This window comes from Rhododendron vialii, chromosome 3a (genome assembly GCF_030253575.1).
Source record: "Rhododendron vialii isolate Sample 1 chromosome 3a, ASM3025357v1".
Classification (NCBI taxonomy): Eukaryota; Viridiplantae; Streptophyta; class Magnoliopsida; order Ericales; family Ericaceae; genus Rhododendron; species Rhododendron vialii.
This window is the reverse complement of record NC_080559.1, coordinates 32,852,514-32,877,100: the sequence shown is the minus strand read 5'-3', so window position 1 is coordinate 32,877,100 and position 24,587 is coordinate 32,852,514. Positions and strand designations below refer to the sequence as shown.

General features: G+C 37.5%; 1 protein-coding gene and 1 non-coding gene across 5 annotated transcripts; one reads left to right on the top strand and one right to left on the bottom strand.

The window, feature by feature from the left end:
• Positions 1-1,881: 1,881 nt before the first annotated feature.
• Positions 1,882-22,810, top strand: LOC131320125 (probable RNA-dependent RNA polymerase 5). 4 transcript variants are annotated; one of them, XM_058350719.1, is made up of 19 exons: positions 1,882-2,261; positions 5,144-5,297; positions 5,471-5,600; positions 8,199-8,273; positions 9,275-9,467; positions 10,208-10,406; positions 10,515-10,602; positions 10,716-10,859; positions 11,935-12,009; positions 12,113-12,184; positions 16,494-16,597; positions 17,473-17,621; positions 17,997-18,222; positions 18,655-18,880; positions 19,022-19,167; positions 19,503-19,665; positions 21,712-21,853; positions 22,067-22,239; positions 22,317-22,810. In XM_058350719.1, the coding sequence occupies exons 1-19, from the start codon at positions 1,943-1,945 to the stop codon at positions 22,566-22,568; spliced, it is 3,030 nt and encodes a 1,009-aa protein (XP_058206702.1). In that variant the 5' UTR covers positions 1,882-1,942; the 3' UTR covers positions 22,569-22,810. The 4 variants fall into 4 exon arrangements, with proteins under 4 accessions (XP_058206702.1, XP_058206704.1, XP_058206703.1 ...); XM_058350720.1 differs by lacking the exon at positions 1,882-2,261 and adding an exon at positions 3,187-3,607; XM_058350722.1 differs by lacking the exon at positions 1,882-2,261 and adding an exon at positions 3,352-3,480.
• Positions 15,701-15,808, bottom strand: LOC131321457 (small nucleolar RNA snoR100). The gene has a single exon (XR_009198503.1). It is a non-coding gene; the product is annotated as a small nucleolar RNA snoR100 (small nucleolar RNA).
• Positions 22,811-24,587: the final 1,777 nt, after the last annotated feature.

Here is a 24,587-nt window from a genome sequence, read left to right as displayed (position 1 = left end):
ATTCCAGACACCATTGATCACCGCCCCTTCCCTCCATTTTCGTTCAACCCTTCACTAGCCATCACCACTGCTTTCTGCCTCTTTTGTCCTCCTTTCCTCTATGCCCACTACTCATTTCCCGCGATAGCTTAGCCCTAGCCATAATAATTTGGTGTTTGAAATCTTTAATCATCACAGTTAACAAAAACTAATTAGTAGCTATGTTTTGCGGAGGCAAAATTGTGAACTACTCCCCTCGTTCCAAAATATTTGTTTTTCCGTAAAATGAAATCTCACAAACAATACATTTTTTTTCAAGAAAAATTCTAAAAATTTTCAACAATTTACTATATAAAATAAAATCTTTTGATTTGTTTAAAAAGTTTGAATTTTTCTTCGAAAAAAAGAAGTACTCCCTCCGTCCTCTTATTATAGTTCAGTATTTCATTTTGGGCTGTCCCTTAATAAGTGTCCATTTGGTAAAGTTAGTGGGTAAAAATTGGTACATTGTCTATTTTGTCCCTAAAAGTAGATTCCATTTTGAAAAGTTAGTGAATAAAAAGTGTAATGATAATGGATAAGTAGGAAAAACGGAGAAAAAAGTTGATGTGAAAGGTATAATGATGATGTTTTTTTAATAAGTTGGAGTTACGAAATAGAACATTTAAAAAGGAACGGAGGAAGTATTATTTTTAAGTTGTTTGGCGGACAAGACAAACATTTTTAAAATGGACGGAATACCGATGGAGCAGTAGTTGAAATGGCTGAGAGGTAAAGAATTATGAGTGCTCATTCTCAAATTATTTAGATAGGTTATGTTCAATGTTATATTCTTAGCCGTTAAAAAATAATTAGAGGATTTTCCAATTCTTTAAGATTTGGAGAGGAGTCAATCAGAGTGTAGAATTTAATTTTCAAAAAAGGATTGTGATTTTAACATTCTAAAAATTGATGAAAAAACTTCAAAATTAAACTGTGTTAATACACAAAATGACGTCATTTTGAAATTCCTCCATTAATTTTTGAAGAGTTAAAATAAATTTGCTCCGAAAGTTGGGTCATCCGATTTTAGGAAACTCGTCACCGTCATCAGCCTAATCGAAAGATTCTCCGAGATACGAAAACTGATCTAGTCGGGCCCAGTTTCAGTGCCATTACTCCATGAGAATCAACCTACAACAACAACGGTCAAGAAAAGAAGAAGTAGAGGTAGAAAAAGAAGGAAACAAAGGCAGAAGCCCCCTGATTTTCCGCTTGACCAAAGAAAAAAGAGGGGTGCAAGTACCACACCCAAATTCACACCTAAACACATATCCACCACTCATGTCCACTCACATAAGTAGTGGGTTTCACACACACTACACATTTTAGTATGTGTATGGAGCCCACTCCTCATGTGAGTATAAATGTGTATTTGAGTGTGAATTTGGATGTATCACTAGAATTATTGAAGAAAAAAAAAGCAGAAGCCCCCCAGCGGAACAAAAACTGCACGCATATATATATATATAGAGAGAGTCCGGATCAAGTCCACACCCTTACGGTCCGCACCCGTCTGCACCTTCCATTTTTCGATTGAATTTAGATGATCCGAACCGTTCAATGTGTTCAGAACGTGATTTTAAGGGTACCGGAGGGAAATCAGCAAAAAAAATGACCGGAAAGGATTTGATCTAAGCAGTTTTTTTCTGAACCGTTCAAATTAAAAAAAAACTGCTTAGATCAAGCCTTTTCCGGTTATTTTTTTTGCTGATTTCAAGTTGGCACCCTTAAAATCACGTTCTGATCACATTGAGCGGCTCGGATCATTGAAATTCAATCGGAAAATATGAGAAATAGAAAGGTGCGGACCGGAGCTCCGATCCACATCTCCTGACTATATATATATATATCCACAAACTTCCCCTTCCAGGAAGTAACACAAGCTTCCCTTCACCGGAGAAACAGAAGAACAAAACAGACAATGTCGGGGAGCCCTCCTTGCCCTTCTCCAGCTCTCACCGGGCCCACTCTCCCGGCCTCCGTCGAAAAAATGATCCAAAGGATCTGCGCAGAGAAACGCCAGACGCCGCCGGACGCCGCGGTCCGATGGCAGCTCTATCAGCTCGGCGAGGAAGCCTCACTCGACATCCTCAGGAAGATCTCCACCCGAACTATTACGAAAAGTTTGAGCGGTTACATTGTTGTCATGGTCAAGAAAGCCCGTAGCGAAGGAACTGGAAATCTCTCTCCTTCCAACCGGAGTGCTGTCAGTACTAGCCCCAGTCCCGTTGGTTCACCGAGTAAGCAAGCACTGACCCTTTTCTTTTTCTCAAGCTTTCATATGTTCTTGGGCGTGCTTGAAAAAAACAACTTTTAGTTTTAGCTTCTTCTTCATTGCTCTCAGTTGCTTTGAAGCAGCTGTGTTTGTTAAAATCTTAAGTTTGTGGGTTCTGCTTCTCAATAATTAAACGTTACTGCGGCTTTAAGCAATTGCAAATTTGTTTTTTTGTTTTGAAAATCTGCTGAAGGGCGAAGGACATGTCAGTGAATTTAAACGTCGCTATATGTAGTCAGTATTTTTTTTTGACTTTTTCTTGTTTTGTGTTTGTTCATTTTTTTTTTCCCGCTTTTGATAGTTTTGTGTTTATGCATTATGAATTTGTCTCGAAGGGAGGGATTGAAAATGTATTTTTTCAAATTTTTATCCAATTTTTTTATAGAAATATCAAAGGAAAAAATTTTAAAAGTCTATTTTTTGGGTTTTATCTTAAATATTGTTTAAAAATATTTGAATAAAAGTTGTAATTTTTTTTTAAAACTTTTATCATTCGTTTTGAAAAAAATAAATCAATAATTCACAAAGATGGTGCGTAAAACTAAAAAATACTATGAAAAAAAGTGAATAGAGATAAATAAGAAAAACCACAAAACAAAGGCCAACAGTGCACACCTATAGGCTCTGTTTGGTAAACAAGAAAAAACCACAAAACAAACTTTACTTCCCCTGACTTATCAAAAATAAAAAAATAAAAAAAATAAATTCTCTGCACCGCCCGCCGGTGTAAATATTTGTTTCCTCCAAATCAATTGTATTACGTCACGTTGCCATATTTTATTAATGAGGACCACTATTTTGACACATGTCGCAATGCAATTGATTTGGAAGAAACAAATGTTTATACGGACGGTATAAAAAATTTATTCTCAACAAAAAAACTTTACTTCCCCTTGCCCCTTTCCCACAATTTCACTTCACCGGAGAAACAGAACAAAACCCCCGTCCCTCCTCGCCAAAACCCCACCCCAAAATCTTCTCACAAACCAGACATCATAATGTCGAGCCTTTCCCCTTCTTCCACCCTCACCGGGCCCCTCCTTCCCCCGTCTGTCGAACAAATGATCCAAAGAATCTGCGCAGAGCAATGCCAAACGCCGCCGGACGGTGCGGTCCGATGGCAGCTCGATCAGCTCGGCGAAGAAGCCTCACTCGACATACTCAGGAAGTTCTCCACCCAAAGTGTAAGAAAAAGTCTGAGCGCTGACATTGTTTTCATGGCCAAGAACGCTCGTAGTCGAGGAACTGGAAATCTCTCTCCTTCGAAACGAAGTGCTGTTAGTATTAGCCCTAGTCCCGTTGGTTCACCGAGTAAGCACTAACCCTTTCTTTTTTCTAGAGACTAGAGAAGTACGGGCCGGTCCAGGTTTTTTTTTTAAATCTAATTCCCAGGAGCTCCAGAAAGCGGGAATTAAGTTTCCAGTTAATCCTTAATGGAGTTAAGGAGTTCAAAGCTAGACTCACGCTTAATTTTCTGTTCTTTTTCTCAAGCTTTCATATGTTTTTGGGCGTGCTCGAAAAAAGCAACTTTTAGCTTCTTCTTCATTGTTCTCAGTTGTTTTTGAAGCAGCTGTTTGTTAAAACAATCTTTAATTTGTGGGTTTTGCTTCTCAATAATAAAATTTTATTGCGGGTTTAAGCAGTTGCAAGGTTTTTTTGTCTTTTTTTTTTTGTTTTTGTTTTGAAACTCTGCTGGTCCCTGCTGAAGGGCGAAGGCTATGTTGTTTTCACAAAAAGCCTCAGTTTTTTTTGTTCCCGGATTTTTTTTTTTGTATTTAGTTTTCAGTTTTTGGTTCATAAATTGTTACGCTACTTGTAAAACTGTACATATATGAACATAGTTTAACGTAAACACCATCATTTCGATCCCTCTTGTGGGAAAAACTAAAAAATTGAGGTTTTTGTACTACAAGCTATGAAGCTAAAAGAAAATTAAATTACAGAAGGTTATGAGAAATCTTTAAATCTGATTTTTCTTAAACATCTCCATCATAGCCTAAATCTTAGTTTTCAAGTTTCCTCGATTTTTTTTTTAGAAAATCTGTTTTTTTTTGTGTGTGTGTGTGTGTGATGATTTTTTTTCACTTCTTGTGTTATGAAGATGAGCTCTTCTTTTTTCGGTTTCCTTTTCTTTTTTTCCTGAGAAAATTTTAAGGGACCATAGTTTATGTGGCTATTTGTGTAGTACTGAGGGCGGTCCCTACTGGGATTCTCTTTTGGAAATAATACTTATATTTTCCAGCATGGCCTGTGGAGTAATTTATTGGGTAATGGGTATGTTAGTTATGCTACTTAAGCATGGGGATATTATACATTACCTTCGAGCATGTGACATGCATGTACCATCTGTATGTGTACATCTACAAATAGATATCCTAATGTTTGGGTCTTTGTTGCCAACTTTTACCATGATTTCTGGTGTTTCTGGTGCAAGTTTTGGAAGAGGGCACGCACTGATATGATGTACATGCTTTGTTGGGTTTGTCTTACAAAAAGTAAAGCTGTATGTATATAGGATCGTTGGTTTACAGAATGTCGACGAGATTCAGAGGAATCAGAGCAGATGTTTCAAAGCATTTTGGTCCCTTCTTTCTTTTTTTATCCTTGATTTTTAAAGTAAATTGGCTACTAATGTCCGGATTTAGCTTGTTTAGTATGAAAATCTAGATTTTAGGACGGATATAAAGGGATGAGAATTTTATTGTGTTTTGTGTTGAATGCATCTACTATGATGAGGAGTTCGTTCCTTCTTTCTCCGTTCGTTTTTTGAAAAATTGTTAATGCAGTTTGTAAGATGGGATGAATATCAAGTTGTTCTTCCACTTTTTTTTTTTTGTGTGGGTACAGATGGTTTTAGTCCTCACTCACCAATCGCAAAGCGTGCGCTATTGGCGCCTTCTACGAATTTGGGGACAGCAAGCATTGGGGAAAATAATCCCCTGATGGCCCTATATGACCTGGAGTTCAGGAAAGCATTCTTGATACTGAGTTACGCTGGGAGGTAATGTTTTCTCTATTCAGGTCCCTGATTATTGTGGTCTATTGGCATGTGCAAAAGATTTTAGGTTCCAAAGATATTCACTCAAGAAAGGTTCTGGAAGATAATAATGGTAATGAGAAGATTGGTTGTGTAATTATCTTTGTTTCTTTTAAGCAGCTGCTTTTTGTGTGCAGGAGGAAGCTGGAGGAGCTCATAACAGTAGATCACATTATGATGCTCAAAGATCTTCCAATGAGGGATTTTGAGACGGAAGTATGGGATGCCGTTGGTAAGAACAACATCAATAAAGAGGACCGGATACAGGTGACTATGATTTCATTTGCTGGTCTATATTATGATTTTGTTTCGAAGTTAAATTTTTTTGAGTTGATAAACTGCCCAAAAAACATTGTTGTTTCAAACAGTCGAGAATTCTCAGTGCATTATTCTCATGGTTTGTAAGTGGTAACAAACCTACAGTGTAAAACATGCCAGTATAATTGTCTGGAAACTAATTTAGCTTGTAATTTCTAATTGATTTTTTTTTCTGTGTTGTCTCCTTAAAAATCCTTTCCCTGCATTATTTTTGTGTTTCTTTCGCTAATTTTATGTTACTTTAATGTTGGTTAGTTCATAGTATATATGTTTTCAACAACTATTTGGAACTTTTGGAGTTCCTTTTCTGAAACTTGGATACCATTTCCTGGTCACAATCTTAAAAGTGAAATTCAGTTTCTATTGGCCAAAATGCAATCACTGGTTGTGATACTTGCCAACCAAGTTAGTGATGGGTTTGGCAGTAAAAAAACTTCAGTGCTGTTTATAGATTTTGTTAGAACAGAAGTGATAGCTAAATACAATGAGGAAAAGTTGTTAAATGCATATCGATAGAGATTTGTTCTATGTGGTTCTGACTTCTGTGTACAAGTGTCTTGAGATTCTCTTTGGTATAGCAAGTAAGGTGTTCATGCTTTTCAGCTTAGTCACATGATTGGCTCACCTAGGGTGGCATGTCAACATTCAAGCACAAATTGGCGTATCCAAGTTGATCTCTGCGTAAACTCCAAATGGTATTAATAAAGTCATGTACAGTATTAACTAATTTGGCTCTGCACATTCTGAACCGGTTTTATACTGGGCCAACCATTACACGACATGTTAGTATTTTGCAATTCATTATGTGTTTTGTGTATTGAAATTTTGTGCTGTCCCAAGTGGAGCAGGCTAATCCATGGGGATACTTAATGTTTCTTGCAACATTTGGCACTAATCCATGCGGAACTCCCAAGGAATAAATCAAATATCACGTGAATTTCTAACCTCCCGCAAAATGCACTTGATTTCCCACTTCCCCATTCTTTTGCAAAACTTTTGCATCATTTCATGCTTAATATGTTAAAATAGCGATAGTAACATATGGTTGGAGTAGATGGTAAGGTAAGACTGATAAATGAATCAAACCGCTCGAGTTTGAGCACGTGTTCCCTTGTTAAAAGCTCATTTGAGTTCAGTCTGGTGCATTAAAAAACCAAGCTTGAACACTTTTGGAACTTGTTATGCTTTCAAATCAAGCTCAAACCGCTTGAGTTTGAGCACGTGTTCCCTTGTTAAAAGCTCATTTGAGTTCAGTCTGGTGCATTAAAAAACCAAGTTTGAACACTTTTGGAACTTGTTATGCTTTCAAATCAAGCTCGAACAAGCTACTGGCTTGTTTGACTAAATTTTTTTTTGATCGATTCAATTTAAGCTTGTTTTAGATTAGCTCACCTTGTAAACAAGTCAATCTCATTGAGTTTTTGAACTGAGCTTGAACAATCAACTGTTGGACTTGTTCAGTTCATTCGCACCAACAATCCATATAAGATGGCGAAAAATAATTAAGGCGGCTTGGCTATGCTTATTGTAGACCCATCGTTGCGTGTAGTTAAGAGGAGTGATATGTTTATGGTAGATGGTAGCACTTAGGGGAGGGGTAGACCAAAATCGACTTTTTATGGGTGGTAGTTTGAAAAGATATAACTTTTATGATACTCCCTCCGTCCGGATTTAGTAGTCTCTCGTTCAATTCTAATCGGATAAAAAATGGGTTATATCTTTAAATTGGTAATGAATTTTATATCCAATATGGATCTTGTTTGATAGATCTCAATTAGCTCTATAAGATAAGACAATGTTTTCAAAATTACCTAAAATATTATAAATTACAAGATATAATCGATTGAAAAATGGCACGAACTCCCAAAAAGGACAATTAAATCCGGACGGAGGGAGTATTACGGATATGCCCTCGTTGGAGCTCAATTGAGAAAACAGATTCATGTCGTTGACCCAACTTGATTAAGACTTGCATCTCTGTTTGGTTTGAAATTGTAACATATGTACATACTATTATACTATTTACCATTTGTAGATATGATGTTGTGGAGATAATTATATTGGGGGAAAATATTTATTCAAAATAAAACACCTATTTCGAGAAATAAAAACTTCATGAAAGTTATAAAAATAGATAATATAGATGCTCTCAAGTGCCCTTGGTCTCAAGTCTTTCAAAAAATGGCACCACAAATGGTTTTGAAGTAGCACATTGGTAATTTTTTGATTATATATAGAACAACTAAGTTCTATTCTCTGTTTGGAAGTACTCTTTTGGTTTCAAGTGTTTGGAGTATTTAAATAATAGTTTAGATGTTTTGTATTTTTTAGACTGAACCTTGTCCTTTGGGGATCTCATGATCCCATTTGTGTAATTGAATTTCGATTTTTCAAATTAGAGAGAACAATAATCAACACCAATTGATTGTTGTATTTTTCAAACAAATGACAAGGGAAACATAAGCTTATATATATGGAGCATCAGTTGGTGTGGATTCTGGCATCCAATGCACTAACTCTGCTTTGTTTCTCTCTCTTGTGTTGCAGTATCTGGACTGGGATTCTAGAAAGACTCATCTATACCACTGTCATGTTCATCAAGATGGCAGTTATGCTTTCAAGGTAGTACCTTTGTTTTAACCCTGGTTCATCACTCACACTGTTATGTGAGTTTGTTTAGCTTTGCTTTCCTTTTGAGGCCATCATATAGACTGCAGTTGTTTCTCCAATCTTTATAGGCACCTTAATTATCAGTGATCACATCCACTATGCATGCAATTCGTGTTAGACTCATGTTGGCTTTATAGCACAGTATTTAGTTGTTTCTGCTGGTTTTCATTTTCTTGTTAGCAAACACACGACGCTCTTTGCGCTCTTATCCTGAGTTTGGGGAACATTGTGTACGGAGTGTAGTATGTACCTTATTGTTACTCCCTCTGTCCCAATTCTTTAGTCCTTTTTGGGAGTTTGTGCCACTTTTCAATTGATTATATCTTTCAATCTATAATCTTTTAGGTGATTTTGAAAACATTGTTTAAAAGAGCTCATTGAGATAACAAGATCCATATTGCATATAAACAACATTACCAATTAAAGTTATAATTAGTTTTTTATCTGGTTGGAATAAGAGAGGGACAAAAGAATGGGGACGGAGGGAGTATTTTTCTTTTACATTTAAGGGCAGTATAGTTTTCCTGACTTGTTAGGGTTTGCCTAAGATTACTGCCTATATTACGAAGCATTGGTTTTTATAACATATTCTCGTCTTGCTGAATACAATTACCATCGGTCTCTCTCTTTGGATTCTAATGGTGAGTCGGTGACATGGTCCATGCTTTACTCTTGGTTTTGGATCTTGATTTTCTGTTTCAGTGGTGGTTTTGATAGCTTGGCAGGATAGAACCGCATAACTTTTTGTAGGTTTCAGTACTGTTGGCGACAAAGGGTGTTTAATGTGTTTTTTTTTTCCTTATGTGGCTTCAGTCTATGATGACCAGCACAATAAATACACCACATTTACCTTTCGTGGAACATGTGAAATAAATCTCATTTTAATATACCAATTTCTGATTTGTTTTGTACTGAACATGTCAATCATCACACTCACCGACTTTATAACTCAGGGACCATATTTGGGCAACACGAGAACTCACCTGCAGAGGAAGTTAGGTGATGACAACGTTTTAATTGTGAAGTTTGTGGAAGAGGCCTCCGAATGTACTAATAAGATGGTTGGCTCAAGTTATTATGATGCTGTATTGAATACGATGGCCAAACAAGGAATTCTCATTGGCCTGAGGCGCTATCGGTTTTTTGGTGATTTTCCTTTTCATGCTCTTAGCACGAAGCACGTTAAATCCTCAATCTTACTTCTCTTTATCTCCCAATAGCTGTCTTTGTTCCTAATTTCTGAAACATATTACTGAGGTGGGATTCCTTTGGATTTTCTGTTGAACTAATTTTGCAATATGCTGGGACCGTAGTTTGGCCGAGTAATTTTGTACGCTTCTTTAGACTTGTTTGATTCATATGTTCTTATTTACCTAAGGAGGCGGTTTAATATTATTTTTATTTTTGAGCTTTTTTTTTGTTTGAATAAAGGCATAGGTTATCAAGGATTCAATTTCCATTAAGCTACTTTGTCAGATTATGATTGTTGCCATTTGCCTCTTAAAGCTCCTATGTGGCCCTTATGGTCAGAGAAGCCTTGACTGATTGTAATCAAACCTAAAGAGTGCTCTTGTATTTATCCAAAACCCCAAGCAACTCATCTAGAGCTCGTCATAGAAGGGTAATAATAGTAGTCTATCCAGGATTCCAATATTTTACTTGGAACATTTGTAGGTTGTCTTGGTAGGAACGTGGGGTATTGGAAATGGAAATAGAATGTGAAATTTCAGTGGAAGGAGTTATAGAATTGCTGCTTTTGAGTTGTTAATAACTTCATAGCTATTCTATCGATAATCGATTTACTGCCTTTTTGCATGCGTGTTCATGCTAATTTTCTGAGATTCCTCTTGTGATGGCATACATATCTCACTTTTGTTATTGATCAGTGTTTAAAGATGGAGGCAAAGAAGAGAAGAAGAAAAACCAAACTTCATCGTCTGTTAAATGCATCTTTGTACGATTCGAGTCTCTTGCCCCTTGCGAGGAGAGAGAACCATATATTTTGGCAAACAAATCAGTCTATGAAGCGAGGTCTCTTTTCATGCATGCAAACATGGTCCCTACAATGGCGAAATATATGGCTAGGTTAAACTATTTAGAACTTCCTTTTTTTGGTGGTTGTTTGTAATTGTTGTTCTTATAGGACTCCTTTTTCTGAAGTTATGGAGCTTCTGTTAACTGTTGAAAATGCAGGTTTTCCCTTATTTTATCTACAACCATAAAGCTTCAAGTTGATCTTGCTTCCGTAACAATTGAAAGAATTGAAGATACTCCTTGCCGTGTATAATCTCGTCTTTTTTCTCCATTGATATTCACACAACCTTATTCATTTATGTTTTTCTAGTTTGTTCCATTTGCCATGAAGATCAATTGTTTTTTCTGTTTTAATTACAGGATGAAAATGAATGTATTGTCCGTGATGAAGAGGGAGAACGCCTCATACATACCGATGGAACTGGCTTTATTTCAGAAGATTTAGCTTTGAAGATTCCCAAAGATTTTTCTAGAGCTAAGTACATAAAGGATGGAAATTTTGAGGTAATGTTTTGTACTTGTTTTTTTCTGACCATATACTTAAATTGGAAGTGCTTTTATATGGAAAGTTGTATGCAAGTCTAATAATCTACCAAAATAAAGTAACTGGTGCGTCTTTCTAGGATGAAGTCTGTTCGTAAGAGGCTGTAGTACATTTCAGTGTTTAATAGGGAATTATTTTCTCTATTTAGTATATCATCTACTTTTAACTGTTCCCATGAAGGTTTTAACCCAGTATTTGGCTATTAGGGTGTGTTCCGCTAAGGGTTCTTAAAAAATAAGTACTTATTTGCAATTTTCGAGCTTAAAAATAATGGACGTACTGAAATAATTTTTTGTTCAATTGCAAATAAGTACTTATTTTTTAAGAACCCTTAGCGGAACAGGGCCTTAGTAGATCTAGTGAATATTCCTCGTTGGTGCCTCTCCTTGAAATCTTTTGATTAGTATATTCTATAGCTCTATTACTGCTTTGAATAGGACAGTGTTTACTGGTTGCATAATTCGAATAGTTGCTCATTCATTGTGCATCTAAGTTTGCTACATGTGGATAGGGAATTCATGATCTTTCTTTGTTGTCTCCCTTGTTTTATCGAGCTACTGTACCCGAAGTATCGGACACAAACTTAAAATTGGGTGCCACTTGCTCATGGTGAATGATGATGCCTTGGACCATATCCATAAGCCAACCTTCTCTCAACTTGCATTTCTATTGAAGAGCCACTTTTTCTCGCCATTTTTGGGGGTTGCATGATTGCAGAACATACAACAAACTTTACAGTTGATACTAGAAATACTCGAGTAGATATTCCGTCAAACTTTATTAGAAATACTCCTGAAGAGATATTCTGTCATTAGTTTCAATGATGCCAGGTTGTCATTTTAAGACATTAAAAAGGAGGAACCCGATAGTTTACAGTTGATAACAACTATAAGTTATAAATTTTTTGAGCTAAAGTTGGAGTTTGTAATTTTTGTATCTGTTCTCTCTTTTCCATCTACTCTTCCCTACATCAGCTCGGGGTACTTTTCTTGTGCTCTTGCAATCTTATCTGGCTTCACACTTTCTAATCTTCAGAGATTTCTCGATCATGTTAACTGTGAGGAGAAATCACCAGAACTGGAAGGGTCCGAAGCTCATACTAGGGAACCGGTACGTGTCTTTAATATCTGCTGGTGGTATATGCTATTGGGGATCATGGTTTTTTCCTCTTCCTAATCTTGTTTTTGGATGCCTCTTTTCCACTTTCTTCTAGCCTTTGCTGATGCAGGTTCGTTTGTTCCGCAATGGGCTTGCCGTCAAGGGAACTCTTCTTCTCAATAAAAAGGTACATTTAACATTTTTCCTATTCAGTTCAAGCATATCATCCCCCGCGTCCCGTCTCAAGAACTACGGAGGGAAAAAATCCTCATTGTTCAGTGATTCTATTGGAGCTATATCCAAAGGAAGTAGTGAAATGAGATTCACTAGTACATTCCATTCTAATCGTTAAACAAGTAATCCTTTACCAAGTGTGGGTCCCTACAAGCTAAAGAAAGGGTAAGTATGCTATGCGCTAGTTCTAGTGTCTCTTCAACTTGGTATACATGTGAGAAAACTCTATATTTGGTAGTATAAGGTTTTCCTTCCTCTCTTGGAGATGTTTTTAGCAATGTTCTAAAAGTTGCTAGGCGCTAGTTGGGCGGTTTGCCACCTTCGAGCAATTAATCAGATTAATCGGCGCATATTAATTAGTAATCGGCGATTAATCGTTAGTTGGACCTAATTGGATAGGCCTCCACCAACGGGTGATTAATTCCTTGTTTTAGAACACTTGTTTTTAGGCCTCTGTACGACGAAAAGAAATCTCACCTTAGAAAAATTATCCGTTTGCTCCAAATGGTTGGTCCATCTTTCCATTCGGGATTGTTAGTTATCTTTGAAAAGTCAAATTATGTATTTAGTTTTCAATATTATCCTTTCTGTAACAAATGAATGTGAATATATTCAAAGTTGAGAATAAAGGGTTCTTTCAATTTTGTTATGAATGCAGTTGCTACATGTCTCCTTAACAGTTTTGAATTCCCAAAATGAACTAAATTGAAGGGGCGGATGGAATAATATATAATGAATCTTTCCTAAAATTCAACAATGCCACCTTTTATTATTTGTAAACCAACCAAGCCTAACCAAACCGAGCATTGTGGCCCAATCAATTGGGGTAGGTTACATGAATCCTATTTTTCCATTGAGCTCTGTCTATGACTACCTCTTCTTAGATTTAGTAAGCCCAAGTACTTTCGTATCACGACATCCATGTCAGTTTAGGTACAACTACCGTCTCATGAATAGTTTTGTTTCTAAGTCTGTCACTCCTAGTCTTACCACACATCCACTTCAACATCCTCATTTCAACTACACTCATCATATTCACTTGTTGCTTCTTGATAGGCTAACACTCCATCCCTTAAAGCATCACTAGTTGAAAAGCAGTTTGTAAATTTTTTCTTTCAATTTGTTTGGTATCCTTCGATTACACAATACAACGGAAGCGGCTCTCCGCTTGAGCCACCCAACTTGGATGCAATGGGTTACATCGTCCATAATCTCTCCATCCTTGCTAAAAATTGAACGTAAATACCTAAAATGCTCACTTTTTGGTATCTCTTGATCCTGAATCCTCATTTCTCCTGCCTGGCACTTCTATTGTCGCTAAACTTACCGTGCATGTACTTAGTTTTTTTCCCACTTATCCTAACACTCTGTCCCTTAAAGCATCACTAGTTGAAAAGCAGTTTGTAAAATTTTTCTTTCAATTTGTTAGGTATCCTTCGATCACACGATACAACGGAAGCGGCTCTCCACTTGAGCCACCCAACTTGGATTCCATGGGTTACATCGTCCATAATCTCTCCATCCTTGCTAAAAATTGAACGTAAATACCTAAAATGCTCACTTTTTGGTATCTCTTGATCCTAAATCCTCACTTCTCCTGCTTGGTCACTTCTATTGTCGCTAAGCTTACTGTGCATGTACTCAGTTTTACTCCTACTTATCCTAAATGCTTTGGACTCCAATGCTTCTTTCCAAATTTCTAATTTAGCATTACCCCCCCTTGCAGTTTCATCCACTTGGACAATATCATCTGCAAACAACATACATCACAGAATATCATCTTGAATATGTCTAGTCAATTCAACCGTAACTAAGGCAAAAAGGTAAGGGCTCAAAGCTGACTCTTGGTGTAGCCCTACTGTAATTGGGAATTCACTTTTTTCTCCTAGTGGAGATCTACACCTTCATACATGTCCCTATCCGCATCGATATATCCTTTTGTCACTCCATTTCGCTCTAAAACCCACCAAATGATATCCCTGGGTACTTTATTATAGGCTTTTTCTAAGTCTATAAAAATCATATGGAGATCCCTCTTCTTCTCCCTGTACTCTTTTACCAACCTCCTTAACAAATAAATTGCTTTCATTGTCTCTCCAGCATAAATCCAAATTGCTTCTCCGACATTGTTGTCACCATTCTCAAGCGATGCTCAATAACTCTCTCATAGCTTCATTGTATGGCTCACCAACTTAGTGCCTCTATAGTTGTTGCAACTTTGAATATCCCCTTTATTCTTAAAAAAATATAAGCATTTAGGTGCTCCTCTTCCACTCGTCAGGCATCTTCTAGTCATAATAATCTTGTTGAATAACTTTGTCAACCAAGACACCCCCATTGCACCTAGGCTTTTCCACACTTCATTAGGAATACCATCGGGCCCTATGGCCTTACCTATTCTCATATGCTTCAAAGCATTGGCCACTTCAGACTTTTGTATCCGACGATAAAACTCGTATTCTAGACTCTCACTAAGGCCACGAAATCCCTCCTTGCCAAAGATGTCCAAGTGTTTCTCATTCAACAGCTTCTCGAAATACATTTTCCATCTATCCTTGATCTCCTCATCTTTCACCCAACACCCTCGAATCATCAACTTTTATACACTTAACTTGAGAGAAGTCTATAGTTTTCTTCTCTCTCAGCTTGGCGAGTTTATAAATGTTATTCTCTCCATCTTTACTATCTAGTCTAGCATAAAAATCATCATAACCTCCCATCTTAGCATCCCTAATGGCTCTCTTAGCTTCCTTGCAAGCTTGTTTATAACTATTAAGTATCCTCATTCCGATCCTTTTGCCACATTTTAAAGCATTCCTTTTTTGCTTTTACAATGTTTTGAACCTCATCATTCCACCAAGTTTCTTTAGTTATAAAACCTTTACCCTTTGACTCTCCAAGAACTTCTTTCAATATCCGCCATTGTATTCCACATACTATTACTATCACCCTCAAACGCCCACCCTGCTTGTTGAAGCATCTTGCCCTCGAACTCTAGTTTCTCTTCTCTTAGAGACCACCATCTAGTTCGTGGGCGTCCAGTCTCCTTCATTATTCTATGTTGTCCTTTCAAGCAAATATCTAACACCATAAGTCTATGTTGTGACGCTAGGCACTCTCCAGGAATAATCTTGCAATCTTTGTTATGCTATATGCTATCTGTACATCTACATTATATATTTCCCTTGTGGCTTGTCTTTACATGGAATCCTCTGGCATAAAAAAGTAGGAACCTCTAGTTACTTTGTGCCACACAAAACCCTCACTATAATGACTTTAAACTAAAATAGTCTTCCCCTTCTTTTCTCTCTCTCTCTCTCTCTTTCCCCTCAAGCAACAACAATAGAATCCATGTAATTCCCAATCATTGGGGGTATGGGTGGGGGAGGATTGGAAACAGACCTAACCTTTGGCAATATGCACAATGTGGCTGCTCTCAGAATACCACTGAAACAATGCCCCCTATACCTATTTTGCCTTGGAACCATGCCTCTAAATCAAAGCCAAATTACATCAGAGAGGGTAGGCCTAGAGACCTAATTCAATTTTTGTGCACATTACCATGCTTCCTTCATTGATAGTCCAGAGCATCGGTATGCACAAAACTAAAGAAATGCAGAACATGGATGCCTTATCCTTCTTATTGAAGTTTTGAACCAAATTCAAACAAAGAATACATTTGAATATCAAACCAGCAGTTCACCACCCTGTCAACCAAAGTTAAGCTTTTTTTTATTTTGTTGTTTTGAATAGGACTTAGTGAACAGGTCATTTGCAGTTAACAAAGCTCCCACTTGCAGCGGGTTCTGGAAAGTGAGTAGTAGGCGGCATTCCCCTCACCTTTTTGTGGAGAGGCTGATTTCGTTGAGTTGTATTTGCGCAACAGTGCTGGGAGTGGGTTATTATGTGTGAAACTCTAATCAGATGATTTGTATGTCAAATATCAACCCACTCAGAGATCCAGCTATTCTTTGTTGATGAGCATGAGGTGCAATAGAGTTTTGATTGTGGAGTGGATGGGAGAGGTAGAGACGTAGAGTAGGATGAAAATTAGAAATCTATTGAGGACTCGTAGTTCATGCACTTGAGGTTTCAAAAAATAGTTTCTGCTTTTGTCCCAGAAGGAAAGGTTTGTAGAATTCATGTTGTTAAATGTTGTATTGTTGCTATTTACCATTTTATTCTCACATCTTGCGTACTGGTTAAAGTTCCTGGTACAGCTTTTTCAAGTTGATTACTTTCCTGTCTCTTGATATTTGCAGCTTCAAAACACAATTCAAATTAGGCCCTCGATGATTAAGGTTGAACCTGATCCGAGACTTATAAATGCACAATCTTTTAACTCCCTGGAGATTGTTGCAGTCAGGTACCCATCGTTCAAAACATCTGGTTAATTAGTTGTATGTTCTCATTTTTTTGAAGTTTTGTGAAATTGGCTTTCCTCCATGGTCATGCATGATTAGGACGTGCTTGACTATATCTTAGTTCAGTTGAAATATTGCCATGATGCATCCTTTCTGCCGGCCCAGTGTAAAGTCAATATGCTTCTTGGATATGTACAAAATTGAGATGTTGTGTAAATGAAACATATGGTGCATAGCTGCTTGTGGGAAAATTGACGAGCTTGTCTACCAAGAATGGTGTCTCGGAAGTCAGCAGAAGAAAAATTTCCATTTAATGGGAACCCCACCTTGAAGAAGAGTAAAATGATGTGCAGGAAGTAGGCCCTATGCTGGGTGCTGGGACTTGTCTTCAAATTAATGGAAAAGTTGATGCACTTTTTTTGTACATCGAAGGTCATAGCCATGGGATGGGGATCTTGCCCGTGTCAACATCTGAAGCCTTGACCTCTTTGTGAGGAAAAAGAATTCCAGCCATCTAAGCTTAGCTCCAATTGGTTAAAATTGGTCCTTTTCAAATTCCATGGATGTCACATGATCAATTTAGGGTTCAAATTTTATGCCTTTCGTATAGTTTATGGGGTTACAATACTTGATTTGTTGGTCAAAATTATTGCTGCTGCTGATGTTGGTGCCTTGGTTACCATGAATTATCATTTACTCGAATTTGGCAAACAATCTAATTATTCATTCAGGACTTCGGAACTAAATGACAATTGTTGCTACTGTTGTAGTACGTAATTAGGATTATATCATTTTTAACATGAGTGGTGTCAAGTATCCAGGAAAAATTCCCTCTGTTGTTAAAGGTGATAGTTTCAACTTTCATTCTTCATGTCAGCCATAAACCGAAGAGAGCTTTTCTGTCGAAAAACTTGATTGCACTTCTTAGCTATGGAGGAGTCCCTGAAGAGTTTTTTCTAAAAATCCTGGAAAATGAGTTGAAGGATACTGGGAGTGCTTACTCCGAAACGCGTGCCGCATTAAGAGGTAATTTTCAGGATCCAATTTGCTGTTGTATGGTTGTTGCACATTCTAAATTTCTAATCCTTTTTTCCTTCTGATGAGACCATATATAATTGCTGCTCTTGACATAAGTCTGAAGACTTCCATTCTTATTGATGAGTCTTTTAGAGGGTTATTTGTTTATGTGGTAATGTTCTCTTTTTTTTCTTTTCTGTTTTTCATTTCCTTCCCTTCTTCCATGAGAACTCTACTAAATTTTCAGAAAGTGATCCACTGCAGTCCAGTTCGGATAATTTGGCCCGCCTTTACTCCGTACTATGTTAATTCCCACTTTACCTTGATGGCTGAATTGCTGATACTTTCTGAGTTGCATTTTGCTTATGCGTTTTCTTGATGCAGCTGCCTTGAACCATGGAGAAAGAGATGACGATTTTACTTTGGCAAGAATGATCTTATCTGGAGTTCCTCTAAACGAACCATACCTGCAGTATCGTCTATGTGACTTGGCAAAGGATGAAAGAAAGGCGCTAAAAGGCGGCAAGCTTCCTGTTACAGAAAGCTTCTACTTAATGGGCACGACGGATCCAACTGGAAAATTAAAGAGCCATCAAGTTTGTGTCATCCTGTATGTATATTCATGGTTGTGGAATGGAATTTAATTGATGAAAGTAATCAGGGGTAATGGAATAATGGGAAGGTGAGACAACAAAAAAAGTTGGATGTCCTGAGGGCAGTTAACTTTGAGGTTGTAGGTTCGAACGTGAAGGCACCCACTTTGTGCATATATTGCTGATGATAGGTCTTGACCCAATCTAAACCCCGAGATCCCGGTACTGGTGGCTAAAATGGGTGTACTTAAATGAAATAAGCTTTCCATGGGCAAGCACATATCAAATCTTTTTGCATCAAAATGTTTTCATACAAGAGTTAGATTTTTAGCTCTTATGCATGTAGATGCAGTTGAAACTGTTGTAACTCTTTTATACAAGGATATTAGAATTCAGATCTATTGAAAAGCTGATCATTCATTCCTTTGCTGTTCTAATGTGATCTGCAGAGACAATGGTCAAATTTCGGGAGAATTGTTAGTCTACCGCAACCCTGGTCTTCATTTTGGAGACATTCATCGTTTGGAAGCTGTTTATGTGAAAGAGTTGGAAGAGACTGTTGGAAATGCCAAGTACGCCATATTCTTTTCAACCAAGGGTGAGAGATCTGTAGCTAATGAAATTGCAAATGGCGATTTTGATGGGGACACGTACTGGATCTCTAGGAACCCTGAGGTTGCAATTTATATTCTGCATGTGTGCTGTTGTTCAAATTCCAATAAACATTTGATGGAAATTATATGTCCTTTGTTGAGTTTCATCTGAAATTGGAAAATATGACTGTTAACTATTTGACGTTTTGGTTGCATTATCCAGCTGTTGGAAAGTTTCAAAGTGAGTGAACCTTGGAGGCGTATCTATTCCACACCAAGCGTTCGTAGTAAAATGCCAAACGAGCTTTCCGAGGAGGAGTTAGAACACGAGCTCTTTAAGTTGTTCAAAAAAACCAGGTTTCAACAGAGGTATGCAGATGTAGTTCTTACTTCATATTATCTCTAAGGAAACATTTGTTTGTCTAGTTATATAACCGTAGGCCATGCTTGATTGGTCATTGGTGAGACTGTAATGAGCATTTATTTAAACCCATGCCATTGATGGTTCAGTGAATTAATACCTTATCTTGGTGTTGTATGTACCACATTGTGTGAGATTGGTTTTTCTAATCCTATCAGTTATTCCTGCATGATTTAGTCATTCTATGGGATTATATGCCCCTTTACTATTACTCCAATCAAACAAGCGGGGCTAAGAATTTATCCGTTTTGCTAATGTTTCTATGTAATTTCTGCTTCTCCAGTAACTCTATGGGTGTGGCTGCTGATAGTTGGACTGCATTTATGGACCGACTTCTTATTCTGGGGGACAGTTGTGCTGAGGAGACAGAACGAATGAAAGTGACAATGCATCAATTGGTAGATACATACTATGATGCTTTAGATGCTCCGAAAAGTGGAAAAAAGGTAAGTCTTGAACTTACATCATCCCCTGCAATCTTGCATGTGGCTTTTTGCATCTTGGCCAATACTATTTTTTGCCAAGTCCACCTTTTAGACATTAGTTTCTCATACTCTACTTTTCAAACAGAAACCTCTTGAAGGAAAAGATTAAGTAGGAAAGAATCAGTAAGAAACAAAATGATATGCATCTTAGTGAATGGTGATTAAACTGTCCAACTGTTATATTGCCCCTTCAAGATTTAATAATCCACATACGATACGATCTGGGCTGTTGCTCCCTTGACTTTGGACTAGGAGTACAATCCTTCTCTTCTGTTGCGCTGTATTGGATCCACATGATTGAGAGGCTTCATGTGTGAAGAAAGAAAAGAAGCTCATTGCATAGTGGATGGGATCCTTTTAAGCAGTGCTTGGGACGTTTTTTAACCGGGTAAAAGATGCGTTGACAAGAGGAATTGAATAAGTGGGTTATTGCTTCTCCTTATGTGAAGAAGATTGAGAACAGCTTGGTCCATCTTTCATTTAACTGTAAGGAAATTAGTGTTACCAAGATTCCTTGTTACACCAACTGGTGTGCGGGTAGATACATACTATGATGCTTTAGATGCTCCAAAAAGTGGAAAAAATGTAACATCATCCCCTGCAATCTTGCATGTAGCTTTTTGCATATTGGTCAATACTATTTTTGCCAAGTCCAACTTTTAGACATTAGTTTCTCATACTCTACTTTTTGAATAGAAACCTGTTGAAGATTAAGTAGGAAAAGAATCATTAGGAAACAAAAATGAAAAATGTTTATGCATCTTGGTGAATGGTGATTAAACTGTTGGAACTGTTATTGCCCCCTTCAAGATTTAATAATCCACATACGAGACAAGAGAGACCTTAGCGTTCAATCTGGGCTGTTGCCCTCTTGACTTTGGACTAGGAGTACGATCCTTCTCTTTTGCGGTGTATTGGATCCACATGATTGAGAGGCTTCATGTGTGAAGAAAGAAAAGAAGCTCATTGCATAGTGGATGGGATCCTATTAAGCAGTGGGACGTATCTTATTTGGGTAAAAGATAAGTAGACAAGAGGAATCGAATAAATGGGTTATTGCTTCTCCTCTCGTGAAGAAGATTGAGAACAACTTGGTCTATCTTTCATTTAACTGTAAAGGAAATTAGTGTTACTAAGATTTTTTACACCGACTGGTGTGCGGGTGCTGGGTGTGGGTATGGGTGTATACAGAGGTTGTAACTACTCAAATCCAGTTGAACTAATCAATTGTTTTCTAAAACAAGGAATTAATCGCTAGCGGGGCCTATCTGATTAGATCCGACTAACGATTAATTTACAACCTCTAATCCAGTTGAAATAATTAATTGTGTTCTAAAACAAGGAATTAATCGCTGGCGGGCCCATCTGATTAGGTCCGACTAACGATTAATTGCCAATTACTAATTAATATGCACCAATTAATCGCTGATTAGTCCGATTAATTGCTGATTAGTCCGATTAATCTCTCAAAGGTGGCCGACTGTCTGACTAGCGCCTAGCGGCTTTTAGAACATATGTTAGCTGCGTTTGTGAGATAAAATGGTAGTAATAGGCATATTGTTTAGAAGAAGGCATAAACTTAATTTACAGCAATCCTGTGTATACAAGGTTTACATAATGACAATGTTAAATTCAATTATGCAACCGGTGTCGGATGGAAAGGATCAAACAGATATCCCATTATTCCCACCCCCTCGTCTAAGTGCCAAGTGTCTTACAAGAGAACTTGATTTGCTTTCCTTGTAATATGGCTAAAGTACATAAATATATACATCCTTAGTTATGTATGCCCATGTGTCTAGTTAACGGCTATACTTGCTATTCGCTTTTTGTGGTTCACTCCAACGTTGGCCAGTTTGTGCAAGGACATGGGAGGGGTTGTGCGTTGGAGTGAGTTGGATTATGATTAACAATACTTCACAATATTACCCTTCAAAAAGATTGTTTAATTGTGTTCTTGATGTCAGCAGTTCTTTCCCTAAACCCTCTCGTTTCCTTTCGAAACAGGTGGTAATTCCAGATGAATTGAAGGCGGAAAAGTTTCCCCACTACATGGGAAGGGCAAACAGCTACCACTCCACTTCTGTTTTAGGACTTATTTACGACACTGTAGAAAAGTTCTTGCAATCCGAAGATCTTCCAGCGAATGGTGAGAGTTATTTAAATAGTCCTTGCGCTTAAATTCCTTGATGATGATATTTTTGGTCCTGGGTTCCATCACTAGACATCGACTTAACGGGACAAGATTGAGGTTGTGGATTTTTTTTTGCCATGTCTTGAATGTCCTACAAAACATTACGGTCAGAGGGGATTATGATTTATAGTTTAGTAGAATGACCTCTGTGTTCTCCTTGCTTTGTAGATGTAGAAATCTTGAAATTACCCTTTTTCGATGTTCCACTCTCAAAGGACAGCTGGATGTTGTGGGGCAAGAGGTATGAGGACTACAGAAACGAGATGTCGGCGGCTGTGAAGTTGGAAGACGAAGATGCAAAGAACGTGGCCGCAAACGCAGTGACAAACAATTTCAAACAGGTAATGATCGATTTCATGTTTTCCCATAGCTCAATTTATTTCCGGCACCTTGTTGATTAAACATCGTTTGAATTTAGTTGCTCTATCGTGCCCCGGAGTTTGAAGAAAGCAAGAGGGATGTTGAAGAAATATACAGAGACGCCCTTGCGATTTACAATGTCGTTTATGAATATGCAGAGAAAGTTGGAGATATCGGTAGATGCAGATTTGCTTGGAAAGTGGCCGGCCCGGCCCTCTTGAAACTCTATCTCCTGAAGAATACTGAAACTGAGAAGGTGAAAAATCCTTTTCTTTGTTCACCAACTGTCCTGCAGAAGTTATTCAAGTGAAGAACTGTATCTGGTTGAGGTTGATGTATATATGTCTATGCATGTACATAACAATGTAATTTTGTTTGTGTTGTATGTATATTTTACGAGAATGTAACTGCTAGAAGTCAGTCCAAATAGAATAGGCCAGCTCGCACTGATCCAACAAGTCCAAGTCCAGAGCATCTTCATCTTTGTAAACTACTCCTATTATTTAACTGCATTACTCCCCTACAGGTGGTTAAGGATGAAGCTCGAATCAACCGCATGGCCCCCCTCTCATTATTAATTTCTCCGGAGCACCGTCCTGGGGTGTTCACAGGGTTTTCACCATCACACGTTCACGTGAAATTCAACACAAATGGTATGAATTCCACGTGAATGTGTGGTTGTTTAACGAGGTTGCCGATCAAGTGTGTGTATGCAAATCAAAAGCATCTTCGATATTTTATTTTTTGACCGGTGCTCAATCCCATTTGCTCTAGTTCAAGACTAAGACGCGTGCGATATGGTGTTTTTTTGTTTTTTCTAGTTGTATAAGATGCACACTACGTGTTGTGTTTATTTTCTTTGTCACGATGACGTAATCGCCACTTGTCGTTAAGGAAAAAAATTGACTAGTAAAGAATATTCCTGGTACATGTGCATTGATCAAGTACCTTGGGCACAGACTCTAAAGTCACTCCACAAAATAAGAGATGGGGACTGCAAAAGTGATTCCATACATATAAAATTGCCCTAATAATTTTTTTTTGTTATATATTCCGCTATTGCGTGGTGACAAAAAATTTTAGAGGTAGAATTCTTTGTGCCGAAAACCTTTATGCCGAGGGATTTGAGTCTACAAAGCTTTGCTTCTTGTAGTCGGCCTGTAATGCCTCCCTTCATTTGCTTAAATTGCTTGCCTCCTCCTAGCTTAGAATGCCGACTACGATTGTAGAGGCATTCTGATGGGAAGGTTTTCTTGTCGTTGGATTTAAAACATAAAAAAATAGTACAATTCAACAGTTGAAAAATTTCTCGGCACAAAAGTATAGAAATTTTCAGAACAGAGGAGATTAGATCCCGAAATCTCTCCACTTGGGTCCTTTCCCACCTATCTTTACTGCACTGTCTAGAAAAAGACGAGTCCAAGCGTCTCTCTCTCTCAATTATCTCCGCAATAAACTCCCCGAATACGGCAATTCATCTCCCAGTAATAAACTGATCCCAAAACCAAATTATTAAAACGGTCTTGCTACTGGCAATAAACATGCTAGTAAAAGACAAAGAAAATATGTATTTCTGTGTACTTTATACATCCTTTGATACACATTTATATACTCATTATTATCAGCCTATTGATCTGATTTTAGAATTTTCTAAAAAGGAAGAAGAAAACTGATAAAAGACAGAATCTTTAATTTATACAGAACTATATACAGATGTCTTTACCCAAAAAAAAACATGCACCTGTGGCTTCCTGATTTGTACAGTTTGTCAACCTTGGACACTGAGTGATTATTTAGTTGTTTCAGGAGCATCCCTACTCGGTGTTAGCCTGTACCACTATGTGGAATTTGAGAGCTGCTATTCCCCCCTCCCCTGACACACACCCCTCCCGGCCCCACCACCCCTTTTCCGGAATTACCCCGCCCCTTTCTCTCTCTCTCTCTCTCTTTCTTCTTTTTCTTCTTTCTTTCTTTACAGTTTCTTTCTTTCTTTCTTTCTTTTCCTTTTCTTTCCAGTTTAATTTTTTTTTTCATTTTCTTTCTTTCTAGTTTGAATTTTTTTTTCTCTTAATAGGTTCGAGTCTAATTTTAGGCTTTGTAAAGTAATTAAGAAAAAAAAAATGTTTCAATTGATCATGTTTATACGACTGTTTTTTTTTTTTTTTTTGTCCTTTATAGATTAAAAAATATAGTTACGAAAATAAGTATTTCAATTTTCAATCCGTTTGAATCAGTACAAAGATGCTATTTTTTCTGATCATTTCATCCTAAATGGTCGTAATAAATTTTTGGTTCCAAAGCCTTTCAATGGACATCCTAAGAGAGTCTT